This window comes from Periophthalmus magnuspinnatus, chromosome 3, assembly GCF_009829125.3.
Source record: "Periophthalmus magnuspinnatus isolate fPerMag1 chromosome 3, fPerMag1.2.pri, whole genome shotgun sequence".
NCBI lineage: Eukaryota > Metazoa > Chordata > Actinopteri > Gobiiformes > Gobiidae > Periophthalmus > Periophthalmus magnuspinnatus.
In genome coordinates, this window is record NC_047128.1 from 4517317 (window position 1) to 4541676 (window position 24360).

The 24360-nt window shown below is 41.4% G+C and overlaps 1 protein-coding gene across 1 annotated transcript; it reads right to left on the reverse strand.

Annotated features, from left to right (window-relative positions):
• Positions 1 to 565: 565 nt before the first annotated feature.
• LOC117389519 (proprotein convertase subtilisin/kexin type 6-like) lies at positions 566 to 22310 on the reverse strand. Its single transcript, XM_033987205.2, has 21 exons — positions 22069 to 22310; positions 20021 to 20125; positions 18831 to 18938; positions 17928 to 18071; positions 17023 to 17099; positions 16832 to 16920; positions 15891 to 16063; positions 13978 to 14190; positions 10167 to 10267; positions 9255 to 9358; positions 9018 to 9135; positions 8767 to 8955; positions 7864 to 8000; positions 6722 to 6868; positions 6498 to 6600; positions 6084 to 6280; positions 5655 to 5742; positions 4255 to 4358; positions 3473 to 3602; positions 2122 to 2234; positions 566 to 714 (listed from the first exon to the last, which is right to left on the reverse strand). The coding sequence occupies exons 1-21, from the start codon at positions 22249 to 22251 to the stop codon at positions 617 to 619; spliced, it is 2721 nt and encodes a 906-aa protein (XP_033843096.2). The 5' UTR covers positions 22252 to 22310; the 3' UTR covers positions 566 to 616.
• Between the last annotated feature and the right edge of the window lie 2050 nt (positions 22311 to 24360).

Sequence of the window (24360 nt, forward strand, 5' to 3'; positions counted from 1 at the left end):
ACTGCAGAACCTTTTAAAAGTTTGTACAAAAAGAAAATCATAAACTCATATGCTGAATGCTGAATTGCTTACTTGTTCTTTTTTTTGTTTTTGTTCATATTGTATATACTGTTGAATATAGCAGCTCTTTACGTTTAGTACAAAAGGTGTAGGCGTCATAAGCTTAGGCTTCTGCCTATTCCTTTTTCAGACTTTGTGTACTTTGATTTGCTTTTGTGGACTTAAGACAGAAATGTCTGAAACAAATAAAGATGATGATGATGATGAGAAACAGAAATGGACCTCTACTGGACAAACGTGGGATTACACCAAAATGTTTTTCTTATTCCTACAACTTCTTTTTGTCCATTTTACAGATTAATTTTTTTCTTTGTCTGTTTTTCTTGTTACTTCTCAGTCCGCATTTGTTTAAAAAGTCACAACAAGACACAACACTTGTCTAATTCACGTTTATTTACATGACATGCATCCCTCTATACATTTGCACGTGTAAACTATACTGTTCACACTCATTAATGCACATTTGTTAATAATCGTACCATCGATCGTGCCTGTTTTAGAAAGAGGCGCGTGTTCGTGGTCAGATAACGGTGACGAGCTGCGTGTGACCTTTGACCTATCCGTTCATGAGGCAGGTTTTGCAGCAGAACTGACGGTAAAGTTTCTTCTCGCACAAACGGTTGGACTTGACCATCTCACAGAAGATCTCGTCGGCTGAAATACAGCACAGTTTGAGTTAGAATCTGGATAATGTTACGCACACGGCTGTTTTTGTTCAGTTATTATGCAAATATATATGAAACACTAAGGCTAAAGTGTCCAAACAGGCTTCCGTAGATGTGAGTAATGCAGGTGTTGTTAATGTGAGTATTTTTAGTAGCGTTTAAAGAACATCCAGACTGATTCAAGTGCACCGTATTAAAAAAAGACATGAATATACAACATAAACTGTGTAAAGAAGTGGACTCAGTGGCTAGCAGTTATAGCGGCTAATTTGGAGCAGATTTATCATAGCAACCAAAGAGCCAATCAGGAGCGAGGCTGTTAAAGGTAACGCCCCTTCCTGCCCACATCGCTGGTTTAACAGGGAGCGGGTGATTAGCAAGGCTGTCAATGAAACCTGTTGCTAACAGGAGTGACCTCGGGGAAAGAAGGCGCCTGATTTGTCTGTTATTAATGTTCATATCTTGATTTACAGACACAATAGTGAAATAAATCCCCAGGATCATGTAGAGCGGGTTAATATGAACATTTAAGACCAAAATGACAAGAAAGACACAGAGAGGACCCACAGTATGTCAATAGAAAGTGAACTGGAGCCCGATCACTTCCTGTTTGTAACGTGACGGCTAGCAGGTTAGCTATGTCCATTTATATATACAGTCTATGATATAAACTAGACTTTATATTCTGTTAGCCTCCTAGCATAACTCCCCAAGTCATTTTTCAAGGTTTTTGTGAAACTAGAAAAAATAAACTCTTAAAATCAAAAGGACGACTTGAGCTGTTTGTGATTAATGTCACCTACAGATGCAGAAGCGTCTGGATTCAGGGGAGAGGAACGAGACAGAAAACTCAGTTGGCCCAAATATGATTTTCAGATCCAGGACCTTACTGTAGTTAAAAGGTGCACAGTATTATAATGTTTCCTCATCACAACCAGACCTGGAGTTGTGTTTTGTTTCATTCATACATGTTTAACACACAAACCTGCAGATTTAGGCTGAGTTCTTATTCTCTCAAACTGAAAACACTCTGTTCCACCTTGTGATGTCATCATGTGGTGATACAGGAAGTGCTCCACTGTGTTTTTAAACTCCACACACCTTCATTTCTAGAATCATTTGGATTATTTCAGCCCTGGAATTGCTGGTCTTCTACTGAACTAAAGGTAAAAGGAGCTGTTAACTTAAAAATGACCACTTCATGACATCACAAGGTGGAACAGAGCATTTAGAGCTTTGGAGATGTAACAGACTAATAATAAAGTCTGACTCAAACATGTGTGAATGAAACAAAACACAACTCCAGGTCTGTTTTTGAGGAGGGAACAGCACTAGGTTTAAAGCTACATGACTCCATTTTGCGTGATACTGGACCTTTAAAGTACCAGGGCTTTACCGTTGTTACAGGAGGAGTTGATGACGCAGGTGCGGCTCACCAGACTGAATCCATCTTTACACCTGAGACAAGCCGTCCCAGGACCACTGCAGCTCACACAGTTCTCCTCACACCTCAACAGAAACAATTAACACCAAATTCAATTCAAAACATCACTAATAAATCAAACAGTTACTCAAATGCTGTCGCTACCAAACCAAAATTCCTTTTAGGGAGTCAGCTCTGTCAGCTTCAACTGAAGCTTTTATGGTCATTTTTAACATATATTTGTGTGCTTTTAAATGTGGAAATGTGGAGTTTAATTCTTATTAAATCAAAGAATGGGACAATGCATACAGTAGTTTGATTGTAAATGTATGGATGCTTAAATGTATTTTAATTGTTTGTAATCTGCCCGGCGACTGCTGATGGAAACGAGCTTTAGCTGAATCTGGTGTAAAGCGTCTCTTTTATGAGATTAATGTGTTTGTACATGGTCCTGTTAAAATAAACATTGTATTTAGTCTCTTTCCCCCAAAAAATACAAGCGCTACAGCAGATAGTTTATATGGTCTTCTGTTTGTGTTCAGTTAATTTATTTTAATAGAAGAAAACCACATTATGGATGATTGATGGATTAAGGAGGCGTTAGGAAGACGGAAACGTGCCCACGGGATTTTAAACTGGAATGAGGGGGCGTGTTCACTCTCACACACCTGGAAAAACTGTCCTGAAGAAGTCGGGCTGCAGATGGCGCTGTCTTCCTACCGGTGAAGACAGGACGACAGCGCCAAAACCTGTTTCAATCAGAAATGTTTGACTTTTCCACTGACCACTGAAGTTTTGAGTTGGACAAAACTTCAGTGGACAATCTGAGAACTGCATATAAAGAGAGGAGATTCCGTCTTAGCCGTGCTGCTTTAGTTATACATTTTATCTTAGTTTATTCATTGTTTGCACATTTATTTTCATATATTCCGGACTCTGGAATAAATATTATTTCTTTTTGTGGACATTTTGTGGACAAAGTGGAGCATCAGTCCTATTTTTTTGCTCAGTCACCGAGAACTAAAGGACTAAAGCTGACACTACATGCCCAAAGTGATCTGCTTATTGTGATTTCAAAATAAAGCTGTTTATTTTTGTTTTGTTTATTTTATTCGACATGTTAGTGCCATATGAACCATCTCACACTCTGGCAACCTCAGGAACCGGCCTCCTGCTGGTGCCCAAAGTCAGGACTAAACCACGATAATGTTTTAACGTCTTTCTTATTCTTATATATCTATTATTATATCTTTCGTGTAAAGCTCGTTGAATTCCTTTGTGAGTGAATTGTGCTGTACAAATAAACTTGTCTTGTGAGTCCTACCTGTGGCACATCCTGTTCCTGCCAGTAGAGGGCTCTCCAGAGTAGTATCCAGGGGCACAGGCCTGAACACACCTCCACTCCTGCTGCAGGAAGCCCTCAGCACAACGGATACACTCCTGTTTGCCAGGACCTAACAGCACAATTACATGTTACAATTACAATTACAAAGATGTAAGTTATAACGTTGTTCCTAATCAAAAACACGTCTGAAGAGGTTTTAGAGTCATCCATGCATGTTTGAGAAATCTAGAGATCTCTCCCGGGGCGTATTCAAACCCTCTTTATGGTTAGCTGTAAGATTCTGTACGAGGCTTCGCCCACAAGCCTACGTCACCCATGCTCCCACACGACAATTCTCCATAAATTTACAAAAACATGATACAAAACAACACACTACAACTTCACAAACCTGGTGTGATGTGCAGTAGTTTCTTTAACGCTGATTGTAATGTGATAGCGCTGTGAAGGGGGCGGGGCTTTGGACTCAGTGGCAAAAACGAAAGTGAAACTTATAAAACATGTTAATACGTTGTTTTGGGTGAATTTAGCATTTTTTAAAACAATAAAAGGAAACATGGATCTAAATATGTGAAGTGTTACAGTTAATACAACATAGAAGTAAAATACCCCTTTTTTAAATAAAATAATAAAAAAGACATATAAACAATCAGTTAAACATAAACCGCTGAAATTTAACACAGCTCCAGGTTTGTTTTATATGAAGGAACCGAGTCCAAACACCAGTGAAGTACGACATGACGTCACATTAACACAAGTCTGACCTGTGCACGTCTGACAGGACGAGTGACAGACTCTGCAGCTCATCTCCTCCAAGTGAAAGAACGTCCCATTAGAGCATTCAGGAACACAGGTCATCCCCGCGAGACTGAACACAGAAAACACACAACTTTAAAGACTGAACATATAAAACACACAACTTTAAAGATGAACACATAAAACACACAACTTTAAAGACTGAACATATAAAACACACAACTTTAAAGATGAACACATAAAACACACAACTTTAAAGAGACTGAACCAGGACTAAACCAGGACTGAACCAGGACTAAACATGGACTAAACTAGGACTAAATCAGGACTAAACCAGGACTAAACCAGGGCTAAACCAGGACTGAACCAGGACTAAAACAGGACTAAACCAGGACTGAAACAAGACTAAACCAGGACTAAACCAGGACTAAACATGGACTAAACTAGGACTAAATCAGGACTAAACCAGGACTAAACCAGGGCTAAACCAGGACTGAACCAGGACTAAAACAGGACTAAACCAGGACTGAAACAAGACTAAACCAGGACTAAACCAGGACTGAACCAGGACTAAACATGGACTAAACTAGGACTAAACCAGGACTGAACCAGGACTAAACCAGGACTGAACCAGGACTAAGCCAGGACTAAACTATTACTAAACATGGACTAAACCAGGAATAAACATGGACTAAACCAGGACTAAACATGGACTAAACCAGAACTAAACGAGGACTAAACCAGGAATAAACCAGGACTAAACCAGAACCAAACCAGGACTAAACCAGGAATAAACCAGGACTGAACCAGGACTATACCAGATCTAAACATGGACTAAACATGGACCAAACCAGGACTAAACCAGGACTGAACCAGGACTATAAGGAGCAGTGTGATTGGTCTAACAGGTGTCCACACTTCAAACCCTGTCCACAAACATCACAAACATCTTGCTGTAATCAGGGCAGTCATGTGTGATGTCACCAACTACTTGAAATTGCAGAGGAGGCAGCACACACTTAGATTTAGACTTTTTTTGACCAGAAAAAATTACCATGTTTGCCTTAAATTTGCCAAAAAATGACTATAGGAAAAGTAGATAATGCTCTAAAAACATTTATACACAGTTTTAGCAGCAAAATAACGGATTTAGTTTTTAGTTCCACTTTAATCAATGGACACCTGTTATTGTTATTTTATCTGGAATACCCCACAGTACAGCATTAAACATATCTATCATTGCATTCACTGAAACATAGGTGCTTTTATTGCAAAAAAAAAAGGTGAATGCGGTCTCCTCTGGACAGATCCGACCTGAAACTTGCCTCGACGTCTTTACCTGCTTGTCTCATCCAGAAAAGTCCCACAGTGCACCTTTAAATAGCCCTAACAGTGATAAAAGTGTCACCTGTGTCCGTGTTTACAGGCCGTGCATCTGTCCGAGTCCTGTGAGCATCGTCTGCAGCTGTCGTCACACTCCAAACACCGCTGCTGCTCTGAACAAGAAACAAACACTGAGTAACGCAGATCTGATTCTTTTTACGCCTCTGTATCTTTTATAAATATTTACATATATTTATTTATTCAAGCCAGAACCATCAGTGTGAAATGAAAAAGCTCATTGGTGACGAATCATTTACAAATAAAATCTAATTAACAGAGTCTCGTCTTTGTCTCTTCAGGCTCTGTGATCAATTTTAACTTAATTTTTTTCCTAATCCAAAAAAAAAAAATTTAAAAATCCAATGGTCACTCGCGAGCTTTATATAACAGTGGTTGCTACAGGTAGGGTATCTGGAGTAAACTTCTGCCAAATACCTGTGCAGCATGTACCCACCTTGGTTGCCGTAGTGACTGTCGGGACAGGTGTGGACGCAGGTGGAGCTCAGAGGGTTCATGTACAGGCCTCTTCTACAGGACGTACACTCCGCCTCCGACCGACCCAAGCACCGCTCACAGTCTCTATGGCAACGCCTGCAGCGATGGGCCGCCACGTCCCCGAAATATCCCAGAGGACAGTGGCTCACACAGGTCCTGACACAAAAGAACATGGCATATTCTGCAAAATGGACTGTTCAGAGCATTTAACCATGTTCTAGTCGTTTTTTGTCAAGTCGTTTTAGATGAATATTGTGATTTCAAATGTGTAAATTATAACAAAATGATCCACAAGTGTCAGAGATGAGAACCATAGAGACACAAGCACAACAGGTCTGATTTAAACAGTTCAAAGTTGAGTTAAATTGTTTACCTCTCTGTGTTGGGTCGTCCCAGACTGAAGTGGACACAGTTCAGGCAGTGTTCAGCCTCAGGTCCATCACAGCCCTGCTCTCCACACTCACTGTGACAGGGGCCTGAGGGGTCAAGGGTCAAGGGTCACAAAAAACAATAGAGCGATGACTGCGTTCACCATCACTGTCCCAGCAACTTATCAGGTTGTTTTACTTATTTTCAACATTGGACATGGTTCCTCACCGATGTACTCCTCCTCCCCCTCTTCCTCCTGTAGATCCAGCTCATCTTTAGCCCCCTCAGGACCTGGGACGTCCTGATTTGTGGAGTGGTGGAGGTAGGGGTCCTCGGAGGTGCCATAAAGAGTCAGTGACCACTCTTTGAGGTTTCCTGCATTCATGAATTTAATATCCTATGAGCATTCTATTCTAAGTAATCTTTCACTATCATAAGAAGAGTTGCTATCACAGGAAGTCAAGTCATTATCACAGGAAGTAGAGTCACTATCACAGGAAGTACAGTCACTATCACAGGAAGTACAGTTGCTATCACAGGAAGTAGAGTTGCTATCAGAGGAAGTAGTCATCATCACTGGAAGTAGAGTCGCTATCACAGGAAGTAGAGTCACTAAGACAGGAAGTAGAGTCGCTATCACAGGAAGTAGAGTGGCTATCACAGGATGTAGAGTCACTATCACAGGAAGTAGTCATCATCACAGGAAGTAGAGACACTATCACAGGAAACTCTACTTCCTGCTTCCTACTTCCTACTAAGACAGGAAGTACAGTCGCTATCACAGGAAGTTAAGTCACTAAGACAGGAAGTAGAGTCACTATCAGAGGACGTAATGTCGCTATCACAGGGAGTAGAGTCACTAAAACAGGAAGTGGAGTCGCTATCACAGGAAGAAGACTCACTATCACAAGAAGTACAGTCGCTTTCACAGGAAGTATAGTCACTATCACAGGAAGTAGAGTCACTATCACAGGAAGTAGAGTTGTTATCGCTAATCTACTCTCACCTTTTTACTTTTAAAGAACACTTCAAACTGTTTTGCGTTTTGCGGACTGGGGGTCAGTATCTACAGAGGTCAAAGAGAATGCTGCAGTTTAACTTGACAACTTTACTTTAAGCGGTGAGTCATGAGGTCGTCTTTACATTATTTATTATTTCTTGAGTTTGTATCTCGCGCCTCTGTGTCCGTCACTCCGTCTGCCACTAACAGTCTGTTTTATTGGTTGTTGCCGCGGTGATGTTTTGTGGTTACGAATTTATGATATGATGTAAATTGTGTCCCACCTGCCTGAAGATGAGGAGAAGCAAATCTGGTCCTGAATATTCCTGTAATGTGTCGATTTTTAACCATGACAAATATCTCATCTTACCCAGGACCTCTGTGTTTCGTAGTTTTGACGGAGAGTCCCTGATCTCCAGAGTCCACGAGCCTTTGGCCTTTTCACCCCAAAAATGAACCGACATGAACTCCCAGTTTCTGAAGCCCTGATTTGAGCTGTCGTACAACCTGCAACAGAATATACATTATTAAAAGAACGTTCTCAGGATGAAACAAAGACGAGAACAGGATCAGGACTAAACAAAAACTAGAACAAGACCGGGACTGAACAAAGACTAGAACAAGACCGGGACTAAACAAAGAGTAGAACAGGATCAGGACTAAACAAAGACTAGAACAGGATCAGGACAAAACAAAGACTAGAACAGGACCAGGACTAAACAAAGACTAGAACAAGACCGGGACTAAACAAAGACTAGAACAGGACCGGGACTAAACAAAGACTAGAATAGGATCAGGAATAAACAAAGACTAGAACAGGACCGGGACTAAACAAAGACTAGAACAGGATCAGGACTAAACAAAGACTAGAACAAGACCTGGACTAAACAAAGACTAGAACAGGACCAGGACTAAACAAAGACTAGAACAGGATCAGGACTAAACAAAGACTAGAACAAGACCGGGACTAAACAAAGACTAGAACAGGACCGGGACTAAACAAAGACTAGAATAGGATCAGGAATAAACAAAGACTAGAACAGGACCGGGACTAAACAAAGACTAGAACAGGATCAGGACTAAACAAAGACTAGAACAAGACCTGGACTAAACAAAGACTAGAACAGGAGCAGGACTAAACAAAGACTAGAACAGGACCAGGACTAAACAAAGTCTGTGCGCTGTGAAGGGGGCGGGGCTTTGGACTCAGATACTCCCTCTTTAATGCCCCATAGCAGTAAAACACCCCCGCTTTAATAAGGTGTAGTTTCACCTCCTGGCCAGCAGCTGCGACCTGGTTCCAGATGGAGAGGTCAGGCTGATTTCGAGGTCCCCCCGTCGTGGATGTGTGAGCAGGACACTGACCACTACGTGCTCCAGAAACACCACCTCCCGATCGGCCTCGTCAGAGCATCCAGACGAGACGGTGGAACTGTTCAGAGTCTGACCCGCGTGGATGTAACTGGAAAGAACGCAGGCGATGATCATGAAAGTTTCAGTTTAAGTTTCCATTTCCGGACGAACCTGTTTGGTCTGAGTCGTTTGTGGGTGCAGATGTGCTGTGGTGGGACCGTCCTCCATTTTGAGGCCTCTAAAACCATGGCCTCCGCATCCACCAGCCCAAATCCATACAGGTGACTCACTGCGACCACAAACAGGACGAGCGTTACTTTAAAACAACACCAGGGGGCGCTGCGGACCTCTCATAGTGCTGTATATAGAACAGAGGAAGTACTATGTGAGTATTAGAAGGGTGTGTGCCTCTGAGTCTGGCGCCATTGGTTTTCCAGTCGTCGGCTTTGAGGTGGAGAGGACGAGATGTTCGAACGAGAAGGTGCTGCACGTCTCTCCAGGTCAGAAGAAGGCTGCAAAACACGGACAGGATTGTATTTAACATAATAAAAACAAAAGCAAAATGTGTGTGTTTTCATCAGTTAATCATTATATACTCAAAGACGCTCTATATTACATTATTCACTCCACACGGTGAAGCTTGGGAACGGCTCTTTCATACTTATACTGCGGCTCCGTGTGGTTTAGAAAAATACATTATAAGTATTTAATTGAAGTGTATTTTACTTGTGTTAGTTCTTTTTTTAAATTATACTTTAAACTAGAAAATGATTGTGATCTTGAAATATTAAGATACAATTATATTTTATTATTTTTCGCCGCTCATGTTAAAAACAAACAGCGCTCAGGCCTCACAGATGACAGATCACAGTCCTGTGTGAAGATGAAAGTGACTTCTACAGCCACTGGGACACACTATAGATGTTTATACAAAGCATAAAGGTAAAAATTCATTTTAGATGTCAAAAAGTATTTGTGGCTCTCAGTGTTTTTTGTTTTTTTTCATGGAAACCGGGTCCAAATGGCTCTTCAGAGGTTAATGGTTGCCAACCACAGATCTAACAGGAGCGACCTCGGGGAAAGAGGGCGCCTGATTTGTCTGTTATTAATGTTCATATCTTGATTTACAGACACAATAGTGAAATAAAAACCCCAGGATCATGTAGAGCAGGTTAATATGAACATTTAAGACCAAAATGAGTCTGACAGCAGCAGGTACAGAGAGAGGGGACACAGTTTTTACACAGAAAGTGAATTGAAGCCAGAGTAGATGGAGCAGGAAGAACTAAATATCTGCCAAGTGTAGTGAGATGTACAGACTTAGCCTCCAGAGCCAGAGCGATGATCCCGGCCACGATGGGAGCAGAGACCGAGGTCCCGGTGTGTCCATCAGTGCAGCGCTGGTGCAGGTCTGTGGTCACCTGCAAAACAAAGCACTAAATCTTAAGAACTGACTGGGATGTTAGATTATCTTGGTTAATTAATGGCCATATTAAAGTTGCGTGATGCAGGGTGCACCACCTGTTTGTTTCTATGTTATGCAGAATCAATTTTTGTTGAGCTTTCTCCCATGTTCTAACGCTGTTCCTCATCAAAAACATGTGTGAAGAGGTTGTAGATGTCATCCATGCATGTTTGAGTAATCTAGAGATCTCTCCCGGGCCGTATTCAAACCCTCCTTATGGTTAGCAGTACGAGGCTCCTCCCACAAGCCTACATCACCCATGCTCCCACACGACAATTCTCCATAAATATACAAAAACATGATACAAAACAACACACTACAGCTTTGTGCAGTAGTTTCATTAGCAGGATGCAGCTGATTGTGTTGTGATAGTGCTCTGAAGGGGGAGTGACTTAGCGTGGAGAGCAAAGGGGGACTCAGGATTTAGCATTTTCCAAACAATAAAAGGAAACATGGAGATCTAAATATGTCATGTGTTACAGTTCATACACCATAGAAGTAAAATACCTCCTCTTTAAAATGATCTATCTTTATGAAGAAAAGCAGGGAAAGTCGCCAGGGTAAGTTACAGATCAGACCTGCGGAGAGACGACCCTGCTCACAATAAGACTTTTTGAGCAATAAAACACCCGTAACTGAATAAATGCAAGATAAAGTTAATGCCAAAACAATGGAATATTCCACACAAAGCAATAAGTAGGATATTTGCATTGTATAGGCCACGTTCATGTTCTTTTATCAGAGCAAAACAAAGCCCAAAATGTCCACCAAAAACTCAGAACGACAGATTCCAGCTCCAGACATGTCTCCAGAAAACTCTGCAAGATTTAAACGTCCTATATTACACTTCATTATTAGTCTGTTACATCTCCAAAGCTCAAAATGCTCCGTTCCGCCTTGTAATGTGTTGGGTCCATAGACTGTTTATATAAATGGACGTAGCTAACCTGCTAGCCGCATTCCAAACAGGAAGTGATCATGGTGCACTTCTTGCTCCATCGACTCTGGCTCCAATTCACTTTCTATTGAAAAACTGTGTCTCCTCTCTCTGTACCCGTGCTGTCAGACTCGTCAGTTTGGTCTTAAATGTTCGTGGGGTTTTTATTTTGAGTTTATTTTTTTCAATTTTTTTTTAAGTTTTAGTAGAGTTTTATCTTTTAACTTTTTTTTTGTTTTTGAGTTTATTTTAAATTTTTTTTTTATTTTGAGTTTTTTTTTCCATTTTTTCATTATTTTGAGTTCTTTTTTATTTTGAGTTTACGTTTAACTTAAAAAACAAAAAAATTAAAAGTTATTTTAAGTTATTTTATTTTATTTTGTTATTTTTAGTTTATTTTTTTGTTTTTTGTGTCCCCTCTCTCTGTACCTGCTGCTGTCAGACTCATCATTTTGGTCTTAAATGTTCGTATTAACCCGCTCTACATGATCCTGGGGTTTTTATTTCACTATTGTGTCTGTAAATCAAGATATGAACATTAATAACAGACAGGTCACTCCCGTTAACGTTAGCAACAGGTTTGATTGACAGCATTGCTAAGCACTCGCGTTACCTTCAACATAAATGTAGCGGCTTCCCTCAGCAAACCTTGAGGCTGCGGTGAGAGCCAGAGCGGGTCCTGGGTTGTAGCTTTGTGACACGCTGGGAGTTTATTGAGGACAAATACGCTGAGATCTGATATGCCTTTGTTGGTGATTTATTTTGGTGAACACGCGGACACACAGAACTATCAGCAGCGCAGCAGAGAGAATGGACATGGATTGACATAGATCAGAGGTGTCAAACTCATTTTAACCGAGGGCCACATCAGCAAAATGGCCGCCATCAAGGGCCAGATGTGACTGTGCAGCAGGATAAATCAATCAGTCACTAAATGTAAACAAATGTCATGTAAAATAAATGTAACAACTTTTAAACTTGTTAAATAACTGTTTCTGTATTTATTACTTATTCAAGTTGCAAATATTACGTGTCTGTGTAACTGTGTATTTCCTGATAAACTGACATTTTTAAAAGTGTATCTCGTCAGAACCTTCAGCTCTGCTTCAAAAACAGCCTTTTTCAGCCTTTTAATTATTGGACAATCTGTTGTTTTTCTTGCAGACTCACTTTTTCATACTTAGCTCTGTGTTTGGTGTCAAAATGTCGACGTAGATTGTACCGACCCCGCCACATAACACAAAAAACATACAGATTTTCTCTTTAAAGCACAAACTTGTATTCACCTTTAGCATCTTTCTTGAAACTGCCTTCCACGCCGACAATTTTCCTCTTCCTGAACAATTTGGGATGATTATTTGCAAATATTTCTCAGTGTCACTTGTTGGGAAAATCTCACATGCACACATTAAAGCAGTATAGACTTATTTTAAAATGACAGTCAAGCCTTAATTTACCTTCTCGCGGGCCACATAAAATGACATGGCGGGCCGCATTTGGCCCCCGGGCCTTGAGTTTGACACATGTGACATAGATGGACGTAACAGGTCATGGCATCGCAAGTAAATGGAGATAGATTTGCGGTTAACAAAAAATTATGGCTACCCGCACCTGCCCATGTGAGCCCTGCCCCCTTGGCTCTCAACCAATCACACACACAAACAGCAAACACACTCTCCTACAGTAAACCTCACTGAACTAATCATCTTATTATTTTGCACACAGCCAGTTCAGACGCCCCTCCTCATGACATCACACACACACCGCTCAAACAAACCTTTGACCTCAGTGAGTGGGAATATTTACTTTTCTGAAAGAGACACGGCTGCATTTCAACATTTCTTACATCATTATGCGTCACGTGCTTCTTTACTTGTGTGTATTTGACGAAAACGTCCAGAGCCAAAAACCAAAACACTCCAATGATGAAGGTTTAACAGTTCTCTAGCACAAGGACACTTTTCAGTTACATTTTTTCATACTTTTTGCTCATTTGTTCCCCCTGGTGCAGCACGTTTATCAAGACAATAATATCATTTATCGTGATTTGCATATAATCGTGATAATTGGCAACAAAAATAATCATTATAGCATTATATCACCTGAATGTGCAGAAAAAAATGACTTATCCACAGGGGAGTCAAGGGGGCAAATGGGTCTGTTGTCCAGTCCCCAGGGTCTTAGGGGGCCCAGAATTTGAGGATATTCCTATTAATTTGTATTACAGGGGGCCCATGTGAGGCTTATTGCCCCAGGCCTAAATTTCAGTCGATGGCCCTGCTCATCCATAAAATTCTCTGTTAAAGTTATAATTATCCAAATCGTTAATCGCAGTTATTTTGGCCATGATACTCGTCACACAAAATGTCAATATCGTCTCACGCCTAGGACCACCTAGGACCCACTGTTCCAAAGGTCGTCGTCCGAATCCCGCTCTTGACATAAACGTCATTGTTCAAGCAGTCAGATCCACTGACACACAGGTGCGATTCCAGCTCACACAGATGTTTTGTATTTTTTTCTTGAGTTACAGACTATTTTAAAACTTTTCTTTTTGCAGTGCTAATGTGTACATTGTGTCACCATGGTAACTGCTGAACATTGCGCCATCGACATACATATAAAACCCTCCCCAGCCTGACATGCCCCTTGCCCCCCTCCCATCTGACAGTATGACATCATCACCTTCTAGAAAACCGCCAAACTGTTAAATAAAAGTGTGCGCTCACGATCTTCCTGTCGTTGAGCTCCCCGCGGCTGTAGGTGGAGGCGAGGATGGAGCTGCAGGGCTCCAGGTACCAGGGCCGGTTGCCGTGTTCGGTGGTGCTGGAGATGGACACGGTGTAGATGCTGCTGGTGTAACCGTCGCACGAGCAGTGATCCAGCTGACGACCGCCGTTACCAGATGCCCACACGAATATAGAGCCCAGGCCTTTTCTGCCCTGGAGGAGAAGGACAGTACAATACTTAAAGACAATTGGTTGCGTTCACGTGACACCAGCACATTGTAGAATCACTCTAGTCAGTCTGGTCACTCATCCTCCGTCGCGTTTCAAGCCTGGTCAATCGTCCAATCAGATCTGTTTATTTCAGTGACACATGTGAAACGGGGGAGCTCACTGGTCTCTGATGATATTCAAATAAAATCACATTTCTCTCACCTCAAATAAACAGATTCTGCAGAAATCCTCCATGTTTTTCAGCCTCCTGTGAAGTTTATTCCCTTTATTGACCTTATTCTGCGCCTTTTACCTCTAAACGCTACTAAATGGTACTTTCTTTGTGGTGGAATTTCTGGTTATGTGGGAATCCCGTTCTTTTCAGTGGTGAATTTGGGAAATGTTTGGCTAAAATCTCATTAAAAAGTAGGTTGGTTTGTGTCAAATATTCAATATTTATGTCCAACAACAAGTCAACCATGCACCGATTCTCTGGAGACTTTAAAATGGCTCTGTCGCTGTAGAACTTATTTACCGTCAAGATCAGCAGCTCCATGTAAAATAAAACAACCCCAACGTCGATGAAACACAGGAAACATAATAACAAACCAGAAAACAGCTGGGGTCCTGTGGAAATGCTTCTATTTTTCACATTTTCTCAGGTACAGCACTTTTAATATTAATCTTATTGTACATAAATGGCGGCGTCCATTGCAACTTCCGGAATAAGGTGAAGGTTATTTTCCATAAGAATGGACCATGTGTGTCCCTGATTCGTTAATCCATCTGTCAATCATTAAAAAACATGGAGATTCACCTGTTTCCAGACTCGCATCTTTGTAAAGTATTTAAGAAACACAGAGAAAATTATTCAAAAGTGTGACTCAGGCGACAGTTCACACCTTAGTGCAGTTCAACGGACGTAACTAAAAAGAGATGGAATTATGAAGCGAAGAAAAACAAACTGAACTTTTTGGAAGGAGTGCATCCCGTTACATCTGTTGTAAAATGAACACAGCTTTTTGATAAAAAGAACATCATGTCAACAGTGAAACGTGGAGGTGGTGTCATGGTCTGGGGCTTTGCTGCTTCAGGACCTGGACGACTCGATGTGATTGAAGAACCATGAACTCTGCTCTACCAACAAATCCTGAAGGAGAAGGTCATCAGGCCATCAGTTCCTCAAGCTGAAGCAGACACTTGGGTTCTGCAGCAGGACAATGAACACAGCAGCAAGTCCACTTCTGAAGGGCTTTAAAAAACAAAATGAGGGTTTTGGAGTGACCTTCGTCAAAGTCCAGACCTGACCCCAATAGAGACGACCTTAAAAAGACGGTTCACGCTTGGAAACCCTCCAATGTGGCTGATTTAAAACAATTCTGCAAAGAAGAGTGGGCCAAAATTCCTCCACAGATGAAATGAATTTGAAAGACAGTTATCACAAACGCTTCACTGCAGTTGTTGTTGCTTCTAAAGTTTTTAGGTGTAAGGGGCAATTATTTTTTCACAGGGGCCTTGTAGGTTCCGAGGGCTTTTTTCCTTTAATAAATAAAACCAGCACTTAAAACTGCATTTTGTGTTTAATTGTGAGTTATCTTTGTCGAATATTTAAGTTTGCTTGATCTGAAATACTTAAGAGCAACTTGAATGAGAGGTTGTGTCCATACTTTTGCCTGGTCGTGTATGTCTGCGGTGGGTGGTACCTTCTTGATGCCTTGCTCAAAGGCCTGTCTGGTCAGGGGTCCAGGGCCGTCCACAGTTCGTCCGTCGTCTTTGGGGCCCCAGCTCGAGCTGTAAATGTCGATGTAGTCGGGACGGATACCCAGAGACTTCGCTTCTACAAGGTCAGTCACATCTCCGTCCAGCATACGGATACCTGCAGGGGGCGCAAGGGGCACAGAGGGCAAAGGGGACACAAGGGGCACAGGGGGCATTCAGAAAACTCTATAAACCCCATTTAAAGAGGCTGTACTCTACACGTTTTTCATGTAATAAAGTAGCTTCCATTTTAGTCCAATGAGGTTCATCTGGTCTGATCATTTATTTTAATAGATTCGTCTTCAGGACAGTTTCCCAGGTGTGTGAGAGTAAAAAGGCCCCTTGTCCTGGTTTAAATGTCCTATATTATGCAAAACTGCCTCTTGTAGCTTTAGGCCATGTTCTAACACTGTTCCCTCCTCAAAAACAGACCTGGAGTTGTGTTTTGTTTCATTCACACATGTTTGAGTCACACTTTATTATTAGTCTGTAACATCTACAAAGCTCAAAATACTCTGTTCCACCTTGTGATGTCATGAAGTGGTAGTTTTACCTTTAGTTCAGTAGAGATCAACAAGTCCAGGGTTAAAATTATCCAAATGATTCTAGAAATGAAGGTGTGTGGAGTTTAAAAACACAGTGGAGCACTTCCTGTATCACCACATGATGACATCACAAGGTGGAACAGAGCGTTTTCAGTTTGAGAGAAGAACTCAGCCTAAATCTGCAGGTGTGTTTGTGCGTCAAACATGTGAGAATGAGACAACAAAACACAACTCCAGGTCTGTTTGTGATGAGGAAACATTGTAGTTTCTCAGGTACAGCATTTTCAATAATAATCTTATTGTACATAAATATAATAATAATAAATAAACATACATTTTACCTCCAATATGAGCATTAAAAGCCACTCCCACAATGCAGTGCGTGTTATTGGCAGCAGCAGCCACTTCACCAGCACATCGGGTCCCGTGTCTAGTGACAAAAGCAGAGCATGACAAAAATCTTCAAATCGTTGGTGTTTTTTATGCTAAATTCAAACAGGAAAAATAAAAACATAATAAATTAAACACTCACATGTTCACATTGTGGAAGTCGTAACGAGGCGTTGGGTCGTAGTCATTACCGTTCACGTCATAACTCGCCAAATGGTCCTGTAATACAAAGATGGGGATAATTACAGTTTGTTTTTTTACCGATGTATTGATACGTTGCAGGTGTGATGCTAAATGTAGGCACTGCTCTGTCTGAAACTCTGTTAGACTTTAATCTGAGCTTTGTTTTAACACAATCTGACCAGAAAGCACTGACTTATCTGAACTATAACAGCTGATTTGTGCAGTTAAACAAGTCTCTCTCAAATAACATTACAGTCACAAGCTAGCTAGCAACAGCATTAGCATCAGCAAACAGTTTTTCAGTTAGGCTTTCACGTTTTTGTGTAAAATCAAACTCCTAAACAGAACCATGAATGCTCGGACTGTTTAAATAAATGTTTTCTTGAGTTTTCAGACTATTTAAAAAAAATCAAATACATTTGGCCATGTTTGTTAATGTGTGCTTTGTGTCACCATGGAAACTGCTGAACATTCCACCACAGACATACATGTAAAACACCCTCGAAGCAATATCACTGCAAAGTATCAATAGAGGTTGTGGCTAAATGTGCAACAGAAGTAATAAATAAGAGCTGTAACACACACACACACACACACATACACATAACACAAACACACATACGCACACACATACACACACACCTAAACACAAACACACATACATACACACACACATACACACCCCCACACACCCCTACACACAAACACACATACGCACACATACACACACACCCCCACACACATAAACACCCCTACGCACACACATACACACACACACCTAAACACAAACACACATACATACACACACACACATACACCCCAACACCCCTACACACGCGCACACACACACACAAACACACATACATAGTTGGGGGCCAGATCCGGGTGGTTTCTTTCAATTCCATCGTCCAAAATGGTGACGACCACGTTTTTCCCGGTGTATCCTCTCCTCCACGCTCCCAGGATGTTCATTTCAGAGTGACATGGGCTGCCCTGGTCACTGCAGTGCTAAAACACAGAGCTCTGACAATATTATCATTTTTTTAACTAAAAAAACAACAACTATTTAACTCAAAATAATAGTGTTTGTTTATTAGAACTTGTGATCTTGTATTATTATTATTATTATCTTATAGTTCTGATAAAACTAAAATTGAAACTGTTCAGGAAAGGCCCAGTTTTATATATGACTGTGTTTCATTGTCGTGTCCTGCTCAAATGAGTATCTAAAATCTGATTTTTGATTATTTTGATGCCCCAAGTCACTAAAAAGATCCAGTTTAGTAAAGCAAAGCACTGGACTCAGACTTGAACTTCAACAGTCACATCAAATCAGTAACATCTGCAGCTTTTTACCATCAAAAACATGTCAAAAATCAAAGGTAAACTATCAAAACCAGGACTAAACCAGGACTAAACAAGGACTAAGCCAGGACTAAACCAGGACTAAACCAGGACTAAACATGTTGAATCAGGGTTTCAGTTTTGTGCAGTTTAAACCTGGAACATTCTTCCTGAAGATGTGACTCAGGCCTCGACTTTGACAATGTTTAAATCCAGACTCAGTTCTGTTTTTCTGCTGTGACTGAGTTTTATTCTGCCTTTTCTCTTTTAATGTTTCTTGATGATGATGATCTATGATTTGATTTGTTTTATTGTGATTTTAATGTCTTTCTTATTCTGTAAAACACTTTGAATTACTTTGTGTATGAATTGTGCTGTACAAATAAACTTGTCTTCATTGTATTTGTGTATAAAAGTACTCACGATGTACCACATACTGGACCATTTGGGATCGTTGAAGTTAAAGTTTGGATCGTTTTGAATAGATCTTTTCTCTCTGATTTTTACTTTCTGCTGCTGGGCCCACTGCACCTGAAAATGAACAACATGAACAGCGTCATCTCACACAAACAGAGAGCCGTTCCCCAGTGATATAAAGCTAACCACTCTGCCACAAATAAAACACAGGCACAGGGCAGTTGGATGGGGCAGTTTCAAGGCGCACACTGGGACACACTGGTGCTGTCTAAAGGCACATCCTGTCTTCAGAGGAGATGGGATGCACTGACACAATACTGGTATCGGCTCCAATATTGAACATTTTTAGGGCCTGGATATCAGTTCAGCTGATATCGGTTCAGTTGATATTGGTCCAGTCAATGTTGGCCCAGTCAATATCCCCTTTTGTTCTATAAATTGATGTATTAAAACCATTTACTCGCCAATGTTGGTCCAAAACGTTACATAATTGTATTGTATTTTTGTCTTGTATTTTTACAAAACTATAAAATCTCTCAACTGCACAAAAAGTTTAGTAAATAAGTGTGCACTGTGCCTGAATCCTACTTAGCAAAGTCATTCAAGCCCCTAACGAGTGATTTCACACCTATTAGCATCCTGGCTAGCTCTATTGTTCTCTTTGAGGCTTGAGTCATTATGGTAATTATGTCTCAGGCACAGTGCTCACTTAGTGTAGCTCAACAGGCCGAGTCTACAAACAGAAACTGTAAACAACAGGTGTTTACAGTTTCAGTGTCGTTAGCTCCTCTGTTACACAGATATAAGGCAGTGTCCAGCAGGAATCTGACCACAACTGAAGAGCAGCTAAACGTCTTCACTCCTACAACGTTTTGTCCAGTTACAGATTTTATATTTTTCTTTTCTGTAGTTACTTTAAATGCTGCTTAACAGTTACAAAACACATATGGATCATTTTTACCTTATGCTGCTTGTGTTTAAAGAAAATTAATTATATTTTCAGTATCCACACTGGTATCGGTTGGTATCGGGGATCGGCAGATGCTTAAAACCAAAGTATCGACATCAGTATCAGAACAGAATAAGCTGGATCAGTGCATCTCTTCTGTAAATGTATAAATACTAAGATCTATGGGGGATAGACGAGAAAATCCCAAAGCGTGTGCTGTTCAGATCCACATGTTTGTTGCTGTTACCTGAGGGTCCATGTGGATGAAGCTGTGTGTCCCTCTGAAGACGAACGCCGCTCTCCTGACCACTCTGCTGTGGTGGAAGTGATAGTAGTCCTCCAGACTTCCTATCTGACGAAAAATGGAACAGAGTTTAAGTTAATGCACAGGATTCACTAAGGTTTATATAGTGTAAGATCTGGACATTAAAGGATGGACCAAATACAGAGGACAAATTACTCTACGGGGACAAAAAATGCGCATTACATCAGCCCTATTGAGCTTCTGTCTCTATAGTTCTCATTTCTGACACTCGTGGATCATTATGTTTTAATTTACACATTTTAAATCACAATATTCATCTAAAATCACTTCATAAAAGAAACAAGTTCAGTTGATTTCAAGTTAGAAAACTGTGGTGTTCAATGGAGCTGACGTCACCGTAAACGTCATCACAACGAAAATGACGGCGCGAATCCTACGATTAAGAAAATAAAACTGGAGAAGGAAGTGCGGACGTCAGTGGGCGTGTCCATGTTTAGTCCATATTTAGTCCCGATTTAGTCCTGGTTCAGTCCTTGTTTAGTCCTGATTCAGTCCCGGTTCAGTCCCGGTTTAGTCCCGGTTCAGTCCCGGTTCAGTCCCGGTTTAGTCCCGGTTCAGTCCCGGTCTACTCCTGGTTCAGTCCCGGTTTAGTCCCGGTTTAGTCCCGGTTTAGTCCTGGTTCACTCCTCGTTCAGTCCCGGTTTAGTCCCGGTTTAGTCCCAGTTTAGTCCTGGTTTAGTCCCGGTTTAGTCCTGTTTAAGTCCCGATTCAGTCCTGGTTTAGTCCCGGATCAGTCCTGGTTTAGTCCGGGTTTAGTCCCGGTTCAGTCCCGGTTTAGTCCCGGTTTAGACCCGGTTTAGTCCTGTTTTAGTCCCAATTCAGTCCCGGTTTAGTCCTGGATCAGTCCCGGATCAGTCCTGGTTTAGTCCTGGTTTAGTCCCGGTTTAGTCCTGGTCTTTGTGTCTTATACTTGCTCAGTTCATTCTAAACAGAATGAGTAAAGATTCATTTCTGTCTGATTCTTTCAGTATCGATTCCCTCCAGTTTCAATTAGAATCATATTTTTGATTCTTTTCCTCTTCAAACACTCGTCTGCTGTGAATTGTAGCTCTTCTCTTTTACTAACAGCCAAAGTTTTCAGTTGATCTGTTAAATTATGTAACTGTGTAAACATTTTTTTTCTGAGTTTGAACCAAGAATTCAAGCAGGAATTTCGAAACAGCTGATAATAATATTCTGTGGCTCCAAACATGGCCCAGAGAAACATTTGTTCTGTTCTTTTGAAACACTGTAGTTAATAAAAGTACAGAAAAGCATGCTGAAAAGCAGTTTTTTACATTTACAGTTTCTTTTTTTTACAAACCTTCAGCTTATGTCTATGGATTTCATGGACCGTTGCCATAGTAACTAATCATTTAAAACCAAATATTATACCTTTTCAATGGGAAAGTGAAACCTCATGAACAGACAGAGGCCATGCAACAGTGACCGACCACATCATGTACATTTCTCTGCACATTTAGGCTGAGTTCTTCTCTCAAACTGAAAACATGCTCCTCCACCTTGTGATGTCATCAAGTTGTAACACAAAAAGTGCTCTACTGTGTTTTTAAACTCCACACACCTTCATTTCTAGAATCAATTGGATCATTTCAGCCACTGGAGTTGCCAATTTTCTACTGAACTAAAGGTAAAAGGAGCTGGAACTACCACTTGATGACATCACAAGGTGGAATGGAGCATTTTGAGCTTTGGAGATGTTACAGACTAATAAAAAGTTACTCAAACATGTGTGAATGAAACAAAACACAACTCCAGGTCTGTTTTTGATGCACTAACAACAACACAATTTAAAGCTAAAAGAGTCAATTTTGTCCCTGAATAAACATAAAAATACATTAAATTGAACAGGTTTTGTGATGTTTTTAGAGGAAAAACACATACAAACTGTCCAGCGCTGCAAAGATCAGCACAAATCACCTAAAATAAACTCTGCACAAACTGAGTAAAAGTGTGATCCAGACACAGACCCGGCCAAGGTTCCTGTATCCGTATTTCTGCGCCACCCGGTCCGCCTGGAGGGGCCCCCCCGGGACCCGCACGGCCCAGTGGTTTGTCAGGACGTCCCTGCGGCAGTGACCCCAGAACGCGCCCAAATGAGCCACCAACAACAACAGACGCACACAGCGGCTCATCCTGGCGCAAAAACACATCGAGAACTGACGCAAAAGAGAGAGAAGTGCGCATGGTTAGAAAAGGAGATCCATCCCCGAGCTGCAGACAGGAGGAAAGTGAACACGGGAGGGAGGAGGAGGGGGAGGAGGAGGAGGGCAAGGAGGTGGGTGGGGTTGCCAGGTTGAGTGCGCAGTTTTCAGCTCTTTGCAAAATGGATAAACGTGCACAAGATCTTTATTTTCTACTATGTTATTTTAAACTGTAGTTAGAGCAAGTTTCATTCACATATTTGATTTATTTTTCATTTATCTTTATTTCTACAGTTAAAAAACCCCAAAACATCAGACTCTTTTTTTCATGAGTCCTGTTCAAATACAGAACAACACAAACGAAAACAAAACAAACACAGAATTGCACAGGTTCATTTGAAACGTTAAAAACGGGAGCAGGTTTATTATAAATGTTTATCTCCACATTAAAGTTCTGCAGCAGCTCCATTTTTTCACGTCCTTGTGAAATGTGTTTCGTTTTTGGGAAGTAAAATAATCAAAAGCCTTTGTCCCGTTTCAGGTCCAGAGCCACAGTTTTTAGACGAGACGTTGAGATTAAAAGTTTTACTCCATCTCTGCTCTTTCCTGTCTTTTCTCTTGTCTTTGTCCTCCTCTCTTTCTCTTTCCACCTCTCTCCCTCTCTGCTCCTCTTCTCTCTTTGTCTCCTCTTCCCTCCTCCTCCTTCTCTCCTCCTTCTCTCTTCCTTCCTCTCTCCCTTCTCTCCTCCTTCCTCTCTCTCCTCCCTCCTCTCTCTCTCTCCTCCTCCCTCCTCTCTCTCCTTCCTCCCTCTTCTCTCCTCCCTCTCTCCTCCTTCCTCTCTCTCCTCCCTTCTCTCCCCTCTCTCCTCCTCTCCCTTCCTTCCTCTTGCTCTCTCTCTCCTCCTCTCTCTCCTCCCTCCCTCTCCTCACTCCCTCCTCTCTCCTCCTCCTTCCTCTCTCTCCTCCTCTCTCTTCTCTCCTCCTCCCTCTCTCCTCCTCTCTCTTCTCTCCTCCCTCCCTCTCTCCTCCTCTCTCTTCTCTCCTCCCTCCCTCTCTCTCCTCCTCTCTCCTTCCTCTCTCTCCTCCTCTCTCCTTCCTCTCTCCTCTTCCTTCCTCTCTCCTCCTCGTCTCTATTCTTCAGTTTTTAGATTGATACACTCATGAGTTCTTGCATTAAAACTTTAACAAACAGGTGAGATAAACATTTGCAAATACATTTTATGGCCAATCCATCGACTCTGGCTTCAATTCACTTTACGTGGAAAAACTATCACCTCTCTCTCTGTACCTGCTGCTGTCAGACTCATTTTGGTCTTAAATGTTCATATTAACCTGCTTTACATGATCCTGGTTTTTTTATTTCACTATTGTGTCTGTAAATCAAGATATGAACATTTAACAGTGCTGTCGTCTAATCTAATTTCCAAAGACTTATATTTTACAAAGTCATTTCTTTACTCAGTCCCGACAGCGTTCACACACTCATAAACTCTGTCCTCTTCCTTCTGTTTCTTCTTTCTTTGACCAAAATAATAAAATATGGCAATTATGGCGATTATTAAAAACACCAGGGCTGATGCGATGGCTCTGATGGAGCAAACACCGAGACCAGACACAAGAGCTGGAGACGCTGGAGACGCTGGAGGAAAGAGAACATAAAAGAAAACATGTTTGGACTAGTTTAAATGCAGTCGTTTTTGCACTACAGTTGTCCGTTTAGTGCAGTTTCACATGCTTTATTTCAGTGTATGAACGTGCATTGTGTTGTGCGTCCTGATTGGCTGTTGGACCATTGTGTTGTGCGTCCTGATTGGCTGTTGGACCATTGTGTTGTGCGTCCTGATTGGCTGTTGGACCATTGTGTTGTGCGTCCTGATTGGCTGTTGGACCATTGTGTTGTGCATCCTGATTGGCTGTTGGACCATTGTGTTGTGCGTCCTGATTGGCTGTTGGACCATTGTGTTGTGCGTCCTGATTGGCTGTTGGACTGTAGACCATTGTCCATCAGTCTCCTCCGTGCCGTGTCTCCTGTTCAGTACAGAATGTGTTCAGACAAATTTACATAAATGCTGGATCTCAGTGTGACTCTGAAGTGCTGTATGTTTGCAATTTGTTTTCT